The 17307-nt window shown below is 33.6% G+C and overlaps 2 protein-coding genes across 2 annotated transcripts; both read left to right on the forward strand.

Annotated features, from left to right (window-relative positions):
- Window positions 1-6660: 6660 nt before the first annotated feature.
- LOC123883342 (2-oxoglutarate dehydrogenase, mitochondrial-like) lies at window positions 6661-12474 on the forward strand. Its single transcript, XM_045932110.1, has 9 exons — window positions 6661-6811; window positions 7005-8666; window positions 8762-8988; window positions 9075-9407; window positions 10391-10637; window positions 10803-10931; window positions 11017-11232; window positions 11419-11542; window positions 11928-12474. Exons 2-9 carry the CDS (start codon window positions 7110-7112, stop codon window positions 12164-12166), a joined length of 3072 nt encoding a protein of 1023 aa, XP_045788066.1. The 5' UTR covers window positions 6661-6811; window positions 7005-7109; the 3' UTR covers window positions 12167-12474.
- A 1016-nt stretch (window positions 12475-13490) lies between these two features.
- LOC123883343 (phosphatidylinositol 4-phosphate 5-kinase 9-like) lies at window positions 13491-17011 on the forward strand. The gene is made up of 3 exons (XM_045932111.1): window positions 13491-14477; window positions 15206-15467; window positions 16391-17011. The coding sequence occupies exons 1-3, from the start codon at window positions 13615-13617 to the stop codon at window positions 16562-16564; spliced, it is 1299 nt and encodes a 432-aa protein (XP_045788067.1). The 5' UTR covers window positions 13491-13614; the 3' UTR covers window positions 16565-17011.
- Window positions 17012-17307: the final 296 nt, after the last annotated feature.

Below are 17307 nucleotides of genomic sequence, written 5' to 3' on the forward strand. Positions count from 1 at the left end.
GATTTAGTTGTTCACAGGCTTGTCTTTCTCAATCACAAAAGCCTCTAATAGCTGCTATAACACGCCTTATATTAGATTTACTATTTCTATTTTTTTGACATATTATATTACTATGATGACTTATTTAGTGTAGTTTTCCTCTTGACTTTCGACATTAGGCCTGGCAATAGGGCCGGGCGACGACGTGTTTTCCATTCTGCGTCCTCAAACTTGATGGAGTTCAGGTATCTCCGTATCCATTCCAATCTTCGAAAGGGGTAAAAAATAGAACCCCAACCCATATCTGATCGGGTTCAAATATCCCCGCCCCACCTCATCCCAGTATAAACTTGTCCTGCATTTTTCTCTTTTTGTATGTTGTGATACAATTGTGTACATTTGATCCAATCATTAGATACCTATTAAGGGTGTATATGTATTGACCATATCTGAGTAAAATAAAGCAAATTTAGAGTTAAGACGATTACAATCAACAAACACCATACCAAAATTACATTGACCTCATTAATTCATGTATACAAGATATTATAAAAATAATTCACTGTGGAATTAATATTGCAAAGTAGGGAAATAACACAAATAAATGCTATAAACTTCCAAAAACTTTTCGAGTCTTCTTCATCAACACTACTAATCCCTTGCCAGTTATGATTGACCGCGCTGCCAATTATATGCACCCATAAGATCAAAATGATGATAGCAGCTGTCTGCGAAACAAGGCCCGATGCTATAACCGATACAACACTCGTAAACAACAGCATGTATAAGACATCAAGCATGCTATTGTTAACAGGGTGGTTTAATGTATAACCATTGAGAGGAAGCCTACTTCCCAGATCCCGTCTTCGTCGCTTCTGTACATAATTATAATTAAGAGAATATTAACGATCGAGGGTCCTAAAGATATTGTGATTAAAAAAATTGATGCATAGTCCTATGAGTACTTGGATATTAAAATTTGTATACTAATAGTCAGGGATGAAATTATATGTTCCCCATAGACCACAAGAATCACAGAAACGGCCCTTGTTAGTGGTAAAAAAGAAGTAACTCATCAAATCCGCCACCATAAATGGACGGATGGATGGATATATGAAGCATAAATTATAAGTGTCCGGGAAGGTAATGTCGTCAGGCTTGTTCCACCGTTGATCATAACGGAGAAGGAGCTTGAACAAGCTGCCGATGAGAGTACTCAAAAGTCGGGGTTGAGATACCAGCTTTCTCATGCAACAATTGGACTCTTTACTTTTGTAGTTTCTTATTTAATAAAAAAAGTAAAAGGGAAGAAAAACTAACTTGTGCCCTTAAGTCACTTGGTAGTGCCCTATAGATAGTAATTTTGTATGGAAAGTTGTGCATTTTATCTTTTTAAAAGTTAAACATATTAATTCTTTTGTTCAAGACATAATTGTTATTTGAAGTATACTTAACATGCGCTCTTAGGGCATATGTTAGCATCACCCAAAGTAAAAAGTTCAAATGTTGTTGAACTTTTGAAAATAGTTTTAAGTGCATAGCAATGCGTGTATGGTGTCATAGATGTAATTTTCAATTTGTTGTTCATTTGTCTTTCATTCATAAATTTACAAATTAATTTTAATTATAAAAATGATGAAAACACAAATAATATAACGTTGAGTTTTAAAAAAACTCAATATTAAATAAAAGGTTTTTCTATCATGTGCAACTTTGCACATGTTAAAAAATTCAATATAGTAAGTTTGCATCAGAACTTGTGCATTTCATATTAAATGTTTGATTTTATAATAAATAATAATTATTTTTCATTAAATAGTTACTATTTTTGGTTACTTTAACATCTGCAATATTGCACATGTTAGACAAACCCTTAAATAAAAATATACAATTAATTTTCTATCATTTTCATGTATAAAATACAACTCCAAGGGTATGCATCTCAATCACCAAGAATACTACCAACCAACTGCACCACCAATATATTATGAAATTTAAATTAAAAAATAAATAAATTTTAAATATTAATATATCATATACAATATATTTTTCTCATTTTCATATATTAAATATGACTTTTGTACTTGACTCTTGTAATCATGCAAACCAATCACCAAGAATACCACCAACCACAAATATATTTTTGAAGAAATTCATTCTCTCTAATTCTTCATATATTAAATGACTCATAAATTCATACGTTATTATAATTCATACATGCTCTGTCAAAATAAATAAATTCATACATGTTCTTCATACATGTCCTAGAAATAGAAAATTATATTGTAATTCTCAATCCCAACCCTTATTACGTTATGTATTTTCTCTAATTCTTAAGTCTGTAAATTTATTTAAGGGACCAAACTATTACTCTCTTTTCAATTTGGTCTTAAACTTACTCTCTCTTCAATTCAGTTTTCAAACTATCAAAATATAGTAATTAGTCCTTAAACTAATATTAACCCATTAATTTAGTCCTCCGATTCTTTTAAAAAAACATGAGAAATAATGATATTTTAAGGACGTTGTTGATGGATTATTAATATTTTAGGGACTATTTAGTATATTTTTATAGTTTAAAGATCAAATTGAAAAGAGGTCGATGGTTCAGGGATCGAATTAAAGGTTTTATTTTTCCTTTCTCAAATGCAATTTATGTATCTTCTCAATTTTCAACATTTGTTCATCTAGAAATATTTTTCACGTAATTAATTTTGAAGAATGGTGCAAATTACGGGTTATAAATTATTTTTTTTTATAAAATTTACAGATTATAAACTAGATAAAAGTAAAACTTCATTTTGTTCACCTAAAACTCTATTTGGTAGTTTTTGGAAGATTTGGATTCATTTTGAATAGACATTTCATAAGAAAACTTTGATAATATCAGAAGAATGATTCAATTTGGAAAAAATTGGTTTGAATAAAAAAACGTGTTGAATTAATTTAACTCGGTATAAGAGAAGGACTAACATGTCACCTATATGTTAACTTTAATTTGACAACTAATTTAGTATTAGATTTTGATATGCTATGAAAAAATTATCAAAAAATTGTGTGGGAACACCATATTGAAAACATGTTTTTAATAAAATCAAATATTACAAATGTTATGGGATGAGTTTATAAGTTAAAATTTTGACATTTCTAATAATTGATGATACAAACATTAGAGAAATTTGTTAAATTTTGTTTGAAAGAGATAAAGTTGTTAAGTAAACTTAGTAATTTTAAAATTAATATTTGTCAGCTTTAGGAATAATTATGTAGGAGTTTTTAATAAAACAAAATAATTAAGATGTGATTTTTTTTTTCTAGAGACGAGTGGTTAGTAATGTCTAAAAACTCGCATTTTCTTCATCAACATTCAACAACACTAATCTTGAGAACAAGACGAAAAAATCTTCAACAACACCAATCTTCATCAACAATACATAAATAACAACGTTTTGTTCACTTAAAACTCTTAGTAGTTACTTCCAAAAAAAATAAAATATCATTTAATACCACTACATTCAATCTTATATCAATACAAATTAGACACAAAAGTAAAAGTCATTGATATCAAAACATCGAACTTCGTGAGGAGGGTCTTGGTAAACCACAATGACCCCATATGCATTCGCTCTGTAGTCGGCATTCGCCTCGTTGTTGGCATTCGCTTCATTGTTGGCCCATAAATTGAAGTCGGTGCAAGGAAACCAAATAAATAGCAGCGCTCCAATGTTGATGGCCCATAAACAATCCTCGTTGTTGGCATGCGCTCAAATGTGAGGAGGGTCTTGGTAAACCACAATGATCCCATATGCATCCGCTCTGTAGTCGGCATTCGCCTCGTTGTTGGCATTCACTTCATTGTTGGCCCATAAATTGAAGTCGGTGCAAGGAAACCAAATAAATAGCAGCGCTCCAATGTTGATGGCCCATAAACAATCCTACTTTGGCAGCATTGATATCGTCTAGGAAAATTTTTATCAACATTTGTTTAAGACGTTCATTGTAAACTTCCCAATGGGCCCCTGCCCATGTGACGAAAATACCCATCCTCAAAAGCCTAAATGAGAATGGTTAATAGCATCTGCCAAATGTCCCACAATAAAATTCCAAAAGTATTTCATCCTATGTTTTGTTTCTACAATGATTTGTACTCTTCAAGTGAAACAATTAGAATGAACAACGCAAAAACCATCCACATTATGAGTATTCTAGTAGCATATTCTAATTCCTAAGGCCTTATATTTAGTTACGTAAAAATAGGAGGGGATGCCATTAAAAAGCATTATGAGGAAAGTTTGAATTTTTCCACCCGTGTTGGGGGATGGTTCAACGAGATGAGATGAAGAATAAGTATCACTCGTCGTGACCAGCATCGTCGTGACCAGCCTCAACGAGATGAACAAGACTGCATAGAGTAAAATTCCATGAGAGGAGAATCATCATTGCAACGGTTTGATAAATTATATTCACAATGAAGGAAAATTTGAATTTTTCCACCCGTGTTGGGTAGTGGTTCCATGACAGAGGCTAAAACAGAACAAACAACAAAAACTTCTATTATTATAATTATAAGAAACCTATGGTGAAAAGTTTCAATCTCACCTAGCTACATATGAATCTCCCTTATTACAAATTTCAGCAATGATAAATGTTCCCACAACACATGAAGGAAGCTAAGTTAGATTGATTATATTGTCGAACTTTTCACGGTTAACAACAAAGGCGTGTTCTTGAAAATCACTTTTCAGGGTTGACAGAGATGATGAGTGAAAGGAATTAGTAGGTGCATTGTACTTTGAATCTTGATTATACTAGTATTGAGTTTTAATTTTTAAAAATAAAATGTTTAACACGTGGCAAAATCTGGCGCATCAAATCAATCAAATGACTGAGATTGTTTGAAAGTTATGTAACTTTCCCACAAAAAAGTTAGAGAATATTGTCCCTTTCGTTAGTTTGTTCCGTTAAATGTGATGACATGGCTAATAAAGGGAGAAATGACATGATGATGTGTACAGAGTATTGATGCCACATCACAAGGGGCAATTTGACTGAAATTAGAAAGATTATAATACAAACCTTGAGAACAAGACACAACAATCTTCATCATCATTCAACAACACTAATCTTCATCAACAACACATAAACAAGAACACCATCAATCTTCATCAACAACACATAAATAACATCAACAAAGCATTTCAATCCGACAACAACAACAACAACAACAATGACTACAACTTCATAGTTTCTTCATCAATTCAACACAACAACAACAAATCCTTAAATCCCTAATCTTTTTTTGAACAAGCCTTAAATCCCTAATCTTGTTTGATTCTCCCAAATCCTTCAAATTGTATGGGTGATCTAAAAAACAAAATCAAACTAGATTTTTTTAAAAAATGAAACAACAATTAACAAAATCATAAATCGTAAATAAGAATGAAAATAAATGGAGGAACCAAATTGGATAAAAATGGGTAAAATGAAATTGGGTAAAAATATAGGAAAACAAAAATTAGGGTTTTATATCAAAGAATTAAGAATAAGAATAACATATATTAGTTTTGAAGAAGCAGTTTCACCACCGATCATGCTAGAAAGAAGAATAATGTAGAAGAAAACACCATTAAAGCGATGAACAAAACTCTTATATATAGAAGATGAAAATGTGATTGTTGTAATGTTATACGTGTTACCAATTTCGGTCAAATACCTCATATGACGTGACAACATGCTCAAATCAGTCTCAGTGACATTGAGTTTGACTAGCAGTTGCGACATATTTTGTCAACGTTCACGTCGTCAAAACAGACGGAGTTAATGTATTATGTTAACGGAGTTAACAGACAGAGTCTCAGTGTTGTAACTTTTTTCTATCAAAATCCTTTTACAATACAAAGTCAATAGATGTCCAAAATCGGTGCATACAATTACCCTTTCATTCTACTTCCTTTTGTTCACAATATCTCCAAGCCTATACACATTTTTTTTTTGTACTGTTATAAACTTACATCAAAATACACATTATAATATTAAATTATTGAAGAAAAATCAACCTGTGTGATTTCTTTGCGCAAGTTTTAGGAAAAAAAAATCAAATAATGCAGAGAAGTGTAAACATAACAGAAACAACACATACAGAGCCGAATTCACCACAAAAGCCACGCCATGTCAAGTTCTTTCAAAAATAAAATTCGTACATTGTTAATGTAGTGGTATTAATGTAGTGGTATTAACAATGTATGATTTTATTTTCATATTGTCATACATAAAAAGTAAGACTCCATTGACCATTCATTACTAATTTTACATTTGTGTCGGAGGACATTCATGACTCAGTTTCTAAAGAAAACATTGAATACAATGAGATCCCAACCAATTCCAAATAACTTGATAAATTTTTGACACACATTTATTTTTTTTTTACAATTTTTGACACATATTTAAGATATTGAATAAATTTTATTTTATACTATATTATATTTAGTGAAAAAATTATTTTAGTATTTTATATTGTAGTTTAATGAAATACAAAAAATGTTGTTCTAGTAGATAAACGCACCCAAAAAATTATTTGTAGGAGGCCAGACACATGTTATTATAATGTAAAAAAAGTAAAGTAATGTAAAAAAAAAAAAGTAAAGGTAAGATAAGAAATATAAAAAATGAACAAATAAAAAAGATACAACACGTTTTGTTCGAAACAGAATAACAGTGAAAATCAATTATCAAAATATAGCGTTGAATTTTCCATTTTTGACAAACATATAAATCTCTCTCTCTCTCTCTCTCTCTCTGACTCCCACAACCGCTTCTCTCCCACGCGATTAGGGTTCGTCCGATCTCTCCCTACTCAATTTTGTTTATTTCGTTAACTTTTACCAAATTGCTATTACTATATCATTCTAATTTCATTCATATATGTTTAGGATTTGCATAATGATTTTACTGTTAATTTCATTTTTTTGTTAATAATTTTTAGGGTGTTTGATATGATTGTTTTTGCTGTGTTTTGATTCTTATAGATGCTAAACAACATTGAGGATTTTTGAAATTTTTGTGGTGATTTTTTGGATTGTTGAATTGAAACTGTGTGAAAGAGAGTGATATTGGTGGTGGTGGTGGTAGTGATGGCATGGTTTAGGGCTGGTGCTAGTATAGCAAAACATGCTATTAAGAGGAAACTTTCTCAAGGTGGTGGATCATCATATCTTGTTTCTAGGTCTAGAGTGCTTCCTTCAACACATGGTAGAAAGTTTCATACCACTGTTTTTAAGAACCAAGCTGCACCTGTGCCTCGTGCTGTTCCGCTTTCGAGGTTGACTGATAGTTTCTTAGATGGGACAAGTAGTGTTTATTTAGAGGAGCTTCAGAGGGCTTGGGAGGCTGATCCGAATAGTGTTGATGAGTCGTGGGATAATTTCTTTAGGAATTTTGTTGGTCAGGCTTCGACTTCGCCTGGGATTTCGGGTCAAACGATTCAGGAGAGTATGAGGTTGTTGTTGATGGTGAGGGCTTATCAAGTTAATGGTCATATGAAGGCTAAGTTGGATCCGTTGAATTTGGAAGCTAGGCAGATACCAGATGATTTGGATCCTGCACTTTATGGGTTTTCTGAGGCTGATCTTGATAGGGAATTCTTTTTGGGTGTTTGGAGAATGGCTGGTTTTTTGTCTGAGAATCGTCCTGTTCAAACACTTAGATCCATATTGACGCGGCTTGAGCAGGCTTATTGTGGGAGCATTGGATTTGAATATATGCACATTTCGGATCGTGAGAAGTGTAATTGGCTTAGGGACAAAATTGAGACTCCTACACCAGTGCAATTTAACAGGGAGCGTCGTGAGGCTATATTTGATAGGCTTGCTTGGAGTTCGCTGTTTGAGAACTTCTTGGCCACCAAGTGGACTTCTGCTAAGAGGTTTGGTCTTGAAGGGGGGGAGACTCTTATTCCTGGCATGAAAGAAATGTTTGATAGAGCATCTGATCTTGGGGTTGAGAGCATAGTTATTGGAATGGCACACAGGGGAAGATTGAATGTTTTGGGTAATGTAGTCCGGAAGCCGCTACGCCAGATCTTTTGTGAGTTCAGTGGTGGTCTCTCGCCTGAGGATGAAGTTGGGCTTTACACTGGAACTGGTGATGTTAAGTATCACTTGGGAACGTCTTATGATCGTCCTACTAGGGGTGGCAAGAGGATACATTTGTCTTTGGTGGCAAATCCTAGTCACTTGGAAGCTGTCGATCCTGTTGTTGTTGGGAAAACTCGAGCTAAGCAGTATTACTCAAATGACGAGGACAGGACAAAAAACATGGGTGTTTTGCTTCATGGAGATGGTAGTTTTGCTGGACAGGGTGTGGTCTATGAAACCCTTCATTTAAGTGCTCTTCCAAATTACACTACGGGTGGGACTATTCACATTGTGTTAAACAATCAAGTTGCATTTACGACTGATCCAATGTCTGGCAGGTCCTCACAGTATTGCACAGATGTTGCTAAAGCTTTAGATGCTCCCATCTTTCATGTTAATGGTGATGATGTGGAAGCAGTTGTTCATGCCTGTGAACTTGCTGCTGAGTGGCGTCAAACTTTCCATTCAGATGTGGTTGTGGACTTGGTGTGTTATCGTCGATTTGGCCACAATGAGATTGACGAGCCATCTTTCACACAGCCCAAAATGTACAAGGTTAGACCTGTTGTTTATTATGCTGTTCTTCTTTTTGTATGCATTTTGCTTTTGGGCAATTCAATTAAATTTTCAACTTTGCTGGCTTAATATAGGTCATCAGAAACCATCCTTCAACTCTTGAAATCTATCAGAAGAAACTTTTGGAAACAGGGGAACTGACACAAGGCGACATTGATAAGATACACACGAAGGTCACATCAATTCTAAATGAAGAATTTCAAGCTAGCAAAGATTACATTCCAAAAAGAAGAGATTGGCTTTCAGCATACTGGCTTGGTTTCAAGTCACCTGAACAGCTTTCCCGTGTCCGAAACACTGGGTATAGTAAATTTAATATTCTTTTTTGCTCAAGCCTTTATTATTATTTGCACCACATTCCTGAAATACTTGAACTTCCCCATTCAGTGTGAAACCAGAGATCTTGAAAACTGTTGGGAAAGCAATCACAACTATCCCTGAGAATTTCACACCTCATAAAGCAGTGAAGAGGATTTATGAACAGCGTGCACAAATGATTGAGACTGGGGAAGATATTGACTGGGGATTTGGAGAAGCACTTGCTTTTGCTACCTTGCTTGTTGAAGGTAACCACGTTCGATTGAGTGGTCAGGATGTTGAAAGAGGAACTTTTAGTCACCGTCACTCTGTAGTTCATGATCAGACAACTGGGGAGAAATATTGCCCCCTTGACCATGTTATAATGAACCAAAATGAAGAGATGTTTACTGTTAGCAACAGGTCAACTTTCTTCTATTCATACATATCTATCTTGTCTATTTCTCTATTTTCTGCTATCCTGGTTTCCATAGATATAAACTCTTTGTATCCTGTCTTTGCTTGTCTTTGGGTCTGACTTCATCAAGCTACAAACATATATCACAAATTTGCAACTATATTGTTTGTTGCACCAAGCAATTATTATGCATTCCCTTATTTTTAATTATACTTTCTTTTTTGAAAAAAGAATCATGGTTATTTATACTTGTTTCATACTTTGAAATCTCTTTGTTTTGCCATATTTTCATGCTTTTTGTTGAATATTTAATGCTTCCATTTTTCTCCAATTACTTTTTTTAGTTTTTGTTTGTGATATATTTTGTTTGTAATTCTTTGCTAAAACTTTATTTGTGATTTACAATATTTTAGTGAAATTTTAAGAGTTTAGAAAAATATTGGGTTACATATAATAATATTAGTTGGGAAATTGGAATAATATGGCAACAGTAAGACACTTGGACTGTGTGTTTGCAATGAAAGCTAATTTTATAGGAATTAGTATGTTTTGCACTTGGGATGGGTCATTTTGTTCATTGCACTTAATTGAAAATGTGAGGTCATTTTGTCTAAAGATTTAGTAATGGTAAAAATTAATAGGAACACAACTTTATTTTGGCCTTTTCTCGTCTTTCTCTGTTGAACCTTTTTGTATACCATCAACAATTGTTATTGGGTATGTGTTTCTTTATCAAGATAATTCATGTTCTATGCTTCCAGCGTCCACTTATTTGTACATGTTCATGGCTTTGTTCTTTAAGTGTTACAAGGTCTTGTTATGTCATGTGCCTTCTGCATATCAAGATTAATCTTAAATATTATAAGATTTGAAGAGTAATCCACTTGATACTACACTTATGACAACAAAATTCTTGATACTTGTATTAAAACTATGTATTTTTTTCTATTTAGTCTCTTCTCTGATAAGTTTTTGAAACAATATGCAGCTCACTTTCAGAATTTGCTGTTCTTGGATTTGAATTGGGTTACTCAATGGAAAACCCCAACTCCTTGATAATATGGGAAGCACAATTTGGAGATTTTGCTAATGGGGCTCATGTGATATTTGACAATTTCTTGGCTTCTGGTGAATCTAAGTGGCTCCGTCAGACTGGGCTAGTTGTGTTGCTTCCTCATGGTTATGATGGCCAGGGCCCTGAACATTCAAGTGCAAGATTGGAACGCTTTCTTCAGGTTCTCTTGTGAATTGATGTTATAATTTCTTGAAATTGCTTTTTACCTTTTTTTTTAACTTTCCGGTTGAATCAGTTTGAAATTTGTATAAATAATAAATGTTAAATTAATTTTTTTGCATTTAGTTAGTGGTCAAATAACATATTCTCTCTAATTCCATGGCAGATGGCTGATGACAATCCTTATATTATCCCTGAGATGGATCCAACTCTTCGGAAACAGATTCAGGAGTGTAATTTGCAGATTGTGAATGTCACAACTCCTGCCAACTTTTTCCATGTTCTAAGGAGGCAGGTCGGTACAATTAATGGGTTTTATGTTGGTTTTTTAATTAATGTTCCTTATTTATTATCTTATCCTTTTGTTTTTGTTCTTGCAGATACATAGAGAATTCCGAAAACCTCTCATTGTAATGTCCCCTAAGAACCTGCTTCGCAGCAAGGCTTGCAGATCCAATCTATCAGAGTTTGATGATGTCCAAGGGCACCCAGGTTTTGACAAACAGGGAACCAGATTTAAGCGACTCATAAAAGATCGACATGACCACTCCAATCTTGAGGAGGGTATTAGACGTTTAGTACTATGCTCTGGAAAGGTGTGTGGTGTCCATATTAGAACCAGCTGTCTTCATATTAATTTGTTTTTATGTTATTTCATCTTTTGGATATTATAACAATGTTTTTGAACTATATATCTAATCCCTCAGTTTAATATACCGCTAGAGTTTCAACATTTTCCAAGTATGCTGTTTCTGACTATTAAAACCAACTTTCTCCTGCAGGTTTACTATGAACTTGATGATCACCGATCTAAGGTTGATGCATCAGATGTTGCAATATGTAGGGTGGAACAGCTTTGTCCTTTCCCATATGATCTTGTCCAACGAGAGCTTAAACGATATCCAAGTATGTATTTCTAGTTTTTGAAGATAACCAAGTATGTGTAATTTTTAGATGTTGTCAAGATTTGTTCATCTTTTGCTGTTAAGCAGGACTGACTAGGAAGATAATTGTCTAATGTTATTTGCCAAGAGTTTGTGTTATTTGAATAGAGACACCGCATGTGACACCATTATCTCTATCTCTTGCTTTATATCTTCTAGTTCTACAACTTACACATATTTCGAAAATACACAAAAACCAAAGATATTAAGATTCTTGATGTGGAAATATCATTTTTCTATTTGCAAATCTGTTTTTCATTCCATTTCTTATTTTCAATCAAGTGTTATAATTTTTTTAACCGCATGGCTATTTATCTTACATTTTGTTTCTGTTTTGTTTCTTATAGATGCAGAGGTTGTCTGGTGTCAAGAAGAGCCAATGAACATGGGTGGATACACTTACGTTTTACCCAGACTTGTATCTTCCCTGAAAGCTGTAGGTAGGGGTGGTTTTGATGATGTCAAATATGTTGGCCGTGCTCCATCTGCCGCAACAGCCACTGGTTTCCTCAAAGTTCACCAGAAAGAGCAAGCTGAGATTGCCGAGAAAGCCCTTCAACGCGAGCCAGTCAACTTCCCATATTAAAAGGCTTTACAAATGCATCCTTTTTGGGGATTATATAGTTCACTTGATTTGTTTACATTTACATAAAGAAATAATTAGTAGCCGGAAGGTGGATTAAATATATTTGCTCGAGTTTTGACCTTTCTCATGCAAATCTGAGAAGTTCATGCATACTCTTGCTGAGATAGTTTTTGTTTTGTTGCTGAGAGGTAAACACGGAAAGGCGTGTGAACCGATGATGTTTTCACATTTTTGTTTTCATTATACTATATATATGTAATAATTTTGAAATGCATAAGTGTTTATTCAGTAAATCATTTTTCCCTCAAGATTGAATTATTCTGTTGCCAATTTCTACAAACTGTTGTGGACCAAATAATTATGATCAAGAGATGAAAGTTTGATGGGAAGTTTCGTTTGATTTGTTGGTTCATTCATTTTTGCAAGTCACAACAAAGGGCTTAGTCAACTCAATTCCAATAACAGACAAATTGGAAACGAAGCTTCGAACAAGGCACACAAAATTTACCATAAATACAAAACAGGCTACTTTTGTTTCTTTCTCTTTTGTTCTTTTCTTCTTCGCATCTAAAGTGTACTTGTTTCATAATATCAATGAAAAACTAATTATTTTATTCTATTAACATTTATTTATTGTGTCTCATCTAATTACTCCATTAACTACAATCAATTATCTTCAACACTACTCATAATTTAAAAACTCAAATCCCTTATAAAATGATATTTTTGATTGTTATTCTTAAAAGTTCAAATCATTTTTATAAGATCCAATTGGCTTATTTAGTAGTAATTCTTATTATAAAAGTATAAAAGTCAATTGGCTTTTTAAATTCATTAGATATATAGATCAAATCATTTTTTTTCCTCATGAACTTACATTTCATGCTTATAACTTATCATTTTTCACTTAAATTTTACTCATTGTGTTACCTTTTTATAAATCAAAAGTATCACACTGTCACACTATATTATTTTTTTTTCCAATCTTTTTCTGATTGCAGTTGCGGGATAGTATCAAAGTCATTTCTATTAAGTGCAGCGTCAATCACCACTACCACGTGACCAACTAACAATTGCTATTTGTGTCACACTATATTGATTAAATAAATATATTCTTTTATATCAATATTTCCTCCGGTCCTTAATATAAGATAAATTTTGCTTTTTACATTTATTGATAATCTAATAAATTTGATTCATATTATAGACTACATACATTGTTAATTAATCTATAAAAAGTAAAGTTTATCTCATATTAATTACAGGATGTATTAATTTTATCAAATATTTTAAATTCAATAAGCTAAGTTATTTATAAAATACTATGGTATCTTATAAATTTATGAAGAAGTGAAGAAACAGAAAGAGAAAGTGAAGTTGAGTTATTGCAAAAAAGAAAGAAAAGGAAAGTGAGTTTGAAAAGAATTGAGAAGTTGATCGATGAAGTAATGCATCAGAAGAAATCGGAAATTCAGATCGGAAAAGAAAGCACCGGAATCTCTTCCGATTTCAACCCTAAATTCAATTCCAATTCAATTCATCACAAACAACAAAATCACTCAAATCCACCAATTCATAATCATAATCATAATCATAATCCTAAAATCAACAAACTCAAACATTCCAAATCAAACTATTTCCCCCAATTTCCCAAACCTTCTTATTTACACTCCATCTCCCTCGCCGCACTCCGCCGTCTCCGCCACCGTCTCCGTCTCATCCTCCTCTTATCACTCCCTTTCTTCTACTTTCTCCTCTCTCCTCCTACTCACTCTTTCATCTTCAACTTCCTCTCCGCTTTCGCTTTCTCCGCCGCACTTTTCTTCTCTCTCTCGCTCAAATTCAAATTCAAATTCAAATCAACTCCCTCGCTTCCTATAGTTTTGACAGTCCAGCGGTGGCAGAGGAGGAGGAGAGAAAGGAAAGAAGCCAGCACAGTGGTGGTTTTGGAAGTTAGAGTTTATTCGAACGGTGACGTATATGAAGGTGAAATGAAAGGAGGGAAATGTAATGGGAGTGGTGTTTATTACTATAATATGAGTGGAAGATATGAAGGTGGTTGGATTGATGGTAAATATGATGGATTTGGTGTTGAGATTTGGTCAAAAGGAAGTAGATATAAGGGTATGTATAGAGATGGTTTCAGAAATGGTTTTGGTGTTTATAGATTTTATACTGCTGATGTTTATGCTGGTCAGTGGTTTAATGGTCAGTGTCATGGTTCTGGTATTCATACTTCTGATGATGGTGGTAGATTTGTTGGTCAGTTTAAGTGGGGTGTTAAACATGGTCTTGGTCACTATCATTTTAGGTATATTATTATGTGCTTTCATTTAATTACATTTATTTGTTGTGTAGTTTTCGTAGTTTTGTCTGAATCGATGGTTGGAATTTGGCTTCTATGTTTTGTTGATATGAGTAGTTGGCTCTAATATTAGGTGGAATAGGTTTGGGTTTCACATGATAGGTTTTAAGGATTAATGAAGTAGGAAAAGATAAGCATATGATGAACTCAGGGAATCATACATGAGACCGGGTTACTGAATAAGACATGTTAATCTGTCTCTGATTATTCTTTGGATTGTAATTGGATTTTGTTAAGAAGTCCCACATCTGATGTGAGTTGGCCTGTACATGAGTTTATTAGTAAGAGACAATCTTCACCTTACAAGCTGCTTTTGTAGGGTTGAGTTAGGCCCAACTCCCAATTCTAAGAGGTTTGTAGGTTTCTCCGATTCCTAGCTTACCGATGGGTTTTGACACTTGTTTATGACTGATAAATTTTATTTGATAAGAATATAGTAGGATTCTGTGTATGCTTTTAATGAGTAGTGGTGGTTACTCCTATTAAGCATAATGCATGCATCCTTTTGATTTTTATCAAATATAGGTTGCCTTTCTTGTAAGGAATTGCAATTAGTGCATTATTGTTGAACTGATTTATTAGGCATTTTGTGTCACCTTTTTAATCTCTCACACTAATAATAGTATAACATTAATTTTGTGGGAAGTGACTATTTTCATTTTTCATATATTTAGAAATGGAGATACATATGCCGGTGAATATTGTGCAGACAAGATGCACGGATTTGGGGTATATTGTTTTGCAAATGGTCATCGTTATGAAGGAACCTGGCATGAGGGGAAAAGACAAGGTCTTGGGATGTATACGTTTAGAAATGGAGAAACCCAATCTGGTCACTGGCAAAATGGAGTCCTTGATGTTCCAAGCACACAGAATGCCACATTTCCTGTTTCCCCTGTTGGTGTCAATCACTCCAGAGTACTTAATGTAGTGCAGGTACATACTTTGTTTATTTATAATATTTACCTCAAACTATTCTTAAAGAAAAAAGATGAATGATTTTGAATATTCTCTTATGTGTCTGCGCATTGGCTTAGAATAATCAGAATGATGTGCCAATCTTTTCTGTGTTTAACATTTGCATGAATAATTCTTATGATTTGACAGGAGTTGCTTTAATTGTCCTTTTTCGTGATTTGACTTGGTCAAAATTACTATTGGTATCTGTTGTGTTTTAGTGTAATTTTTTACTGGGAAATTTAAAAATAATTCATATACTGGTTTCCATCTGCCTCAAGTTTCATATGAAGTAGCTATGTTCAAAGGTTGCTTTCTGACACTGCATGGGAAAACATGAGGGGGGAAGACAGAACAAAGCTATGCATCACTGAAAAATCGGCCAGATTTTTGTTTGAATTCTGCTAGACTATGAGGCTTTGTTTGCAAGTTGGGTTTTGAAGGGGAGGGGAGAGGGCAAACTTTTCTTTTTGAAATTAAGGACACTATCAAATGTTTTTAAAAATGAATTATTAATTGTGATTGAAGTATTATATGGTCATTTATCATGTTCTTTCAATTTTTTAAATTTTTTTATAATATGTACTTACCCTCCCCTCCAAAACTCAGTTCGCAAACAAAACCTAAGGGTTCTTGTTTGAAAAATAACGGATAGGAGTCACTTGATCATCCAATAGTCAATAGGCATGCCATCTCATACTGTCTAAATTCCTTGCTGTCAAGTAATTTCCTTTTTGTAGAAGGCTAGGACAGATACTTCGTTATTTTCTTCTTTATGGTCCAAATCAGCACATTTGTATAATAAAAGGAAAGACAAGACAAAAAAAACTGCAAACAGATAGATATTTTGCAGTATCATGATGAGCTTTGGTTATTAACTGAGTTTCTTTGTGAACAAACAGGAAGCTAGAAGAGCAGCTGAGAAAGCCTATGATGTAGCGAAGGTGGATGAAAGAGTTAATAGAGCAGTATCAGCAGCTAATAGAGCAGCAAATGCAGCTAGAGCAGCTGCTGCCAAGGCTGTGCAAAATGAAATCCATCTTAACAATGAAAGCATCCGAATTCCCATTTTGTGACAGCATCAACTACAACGTTTGTTTTAGTAGAGAGGCGTGTTGAAGAGATTGGTAGCTAGCTATTCTGAACTATAATCTCCACCTGTTGTTAGCTGAAAGCAAGCAGCTTTATTATCTATCTGCTGAGTCTTGTATAGAGGAAGAAAGGGTGATGACTAATGAGTGATGACGACGTTCATATGATAAAACTATATGCATTTCTTTTTCTTCTTAAATTTTGCCAACATTTTTGTAAATTTATGTAGCCGAATATGTTGGTGTGCTGGTAAAAACCTCAACCCAGCTACTGTTGTAAGATCGCATGGTAAAAATAACAAGAGAAAAACTATCATTCATAACATAAGATGTTGGTTCTATTTTGTCAATTTGATATTTGCTTTATCTGACTTGGAAATGAGGTGTATAATTGAATGTTAGATATGACGGTTTATATATTTTTCCAAATTATTTTTGCTTGCAAGCTCTATCTGACATGGCTATCATCATCATCATCATGCTCCCTCCATATATATAAATGTTAGCTTCAGCTTAACAATATGATATTATCAGCTTTGTCTTTAAATTCTTGCTTCAGCATCACGTCTTTAAAACTTGTATCTTATGGACTTAATTGAGAAGTGTAGCTAAATCATTTTGTCGTGGCTGTAGTTGTAATTGAGTTTGAGTAATAATCGTGTTGGATAAGCATCAGGGACACATCTAATTGAATCACCACTCTAAAAGGAATGATATTGACATAACAT

Source organism: Trifolium pratense, linkage group LG5, assembly GCF_020283565.1.
Source record: "Trifolium pratense cultivar HEN17-A07 linkage group LG5, ARS_RC_1.1, whole genome shotgun sequence".
Lineage (NCBI taxonomy): Eukaryota > Viridiplantae > Streptophyta > Magnoliopsida > Fabales > Fabaceae > Trifolium > Trifolium pratense.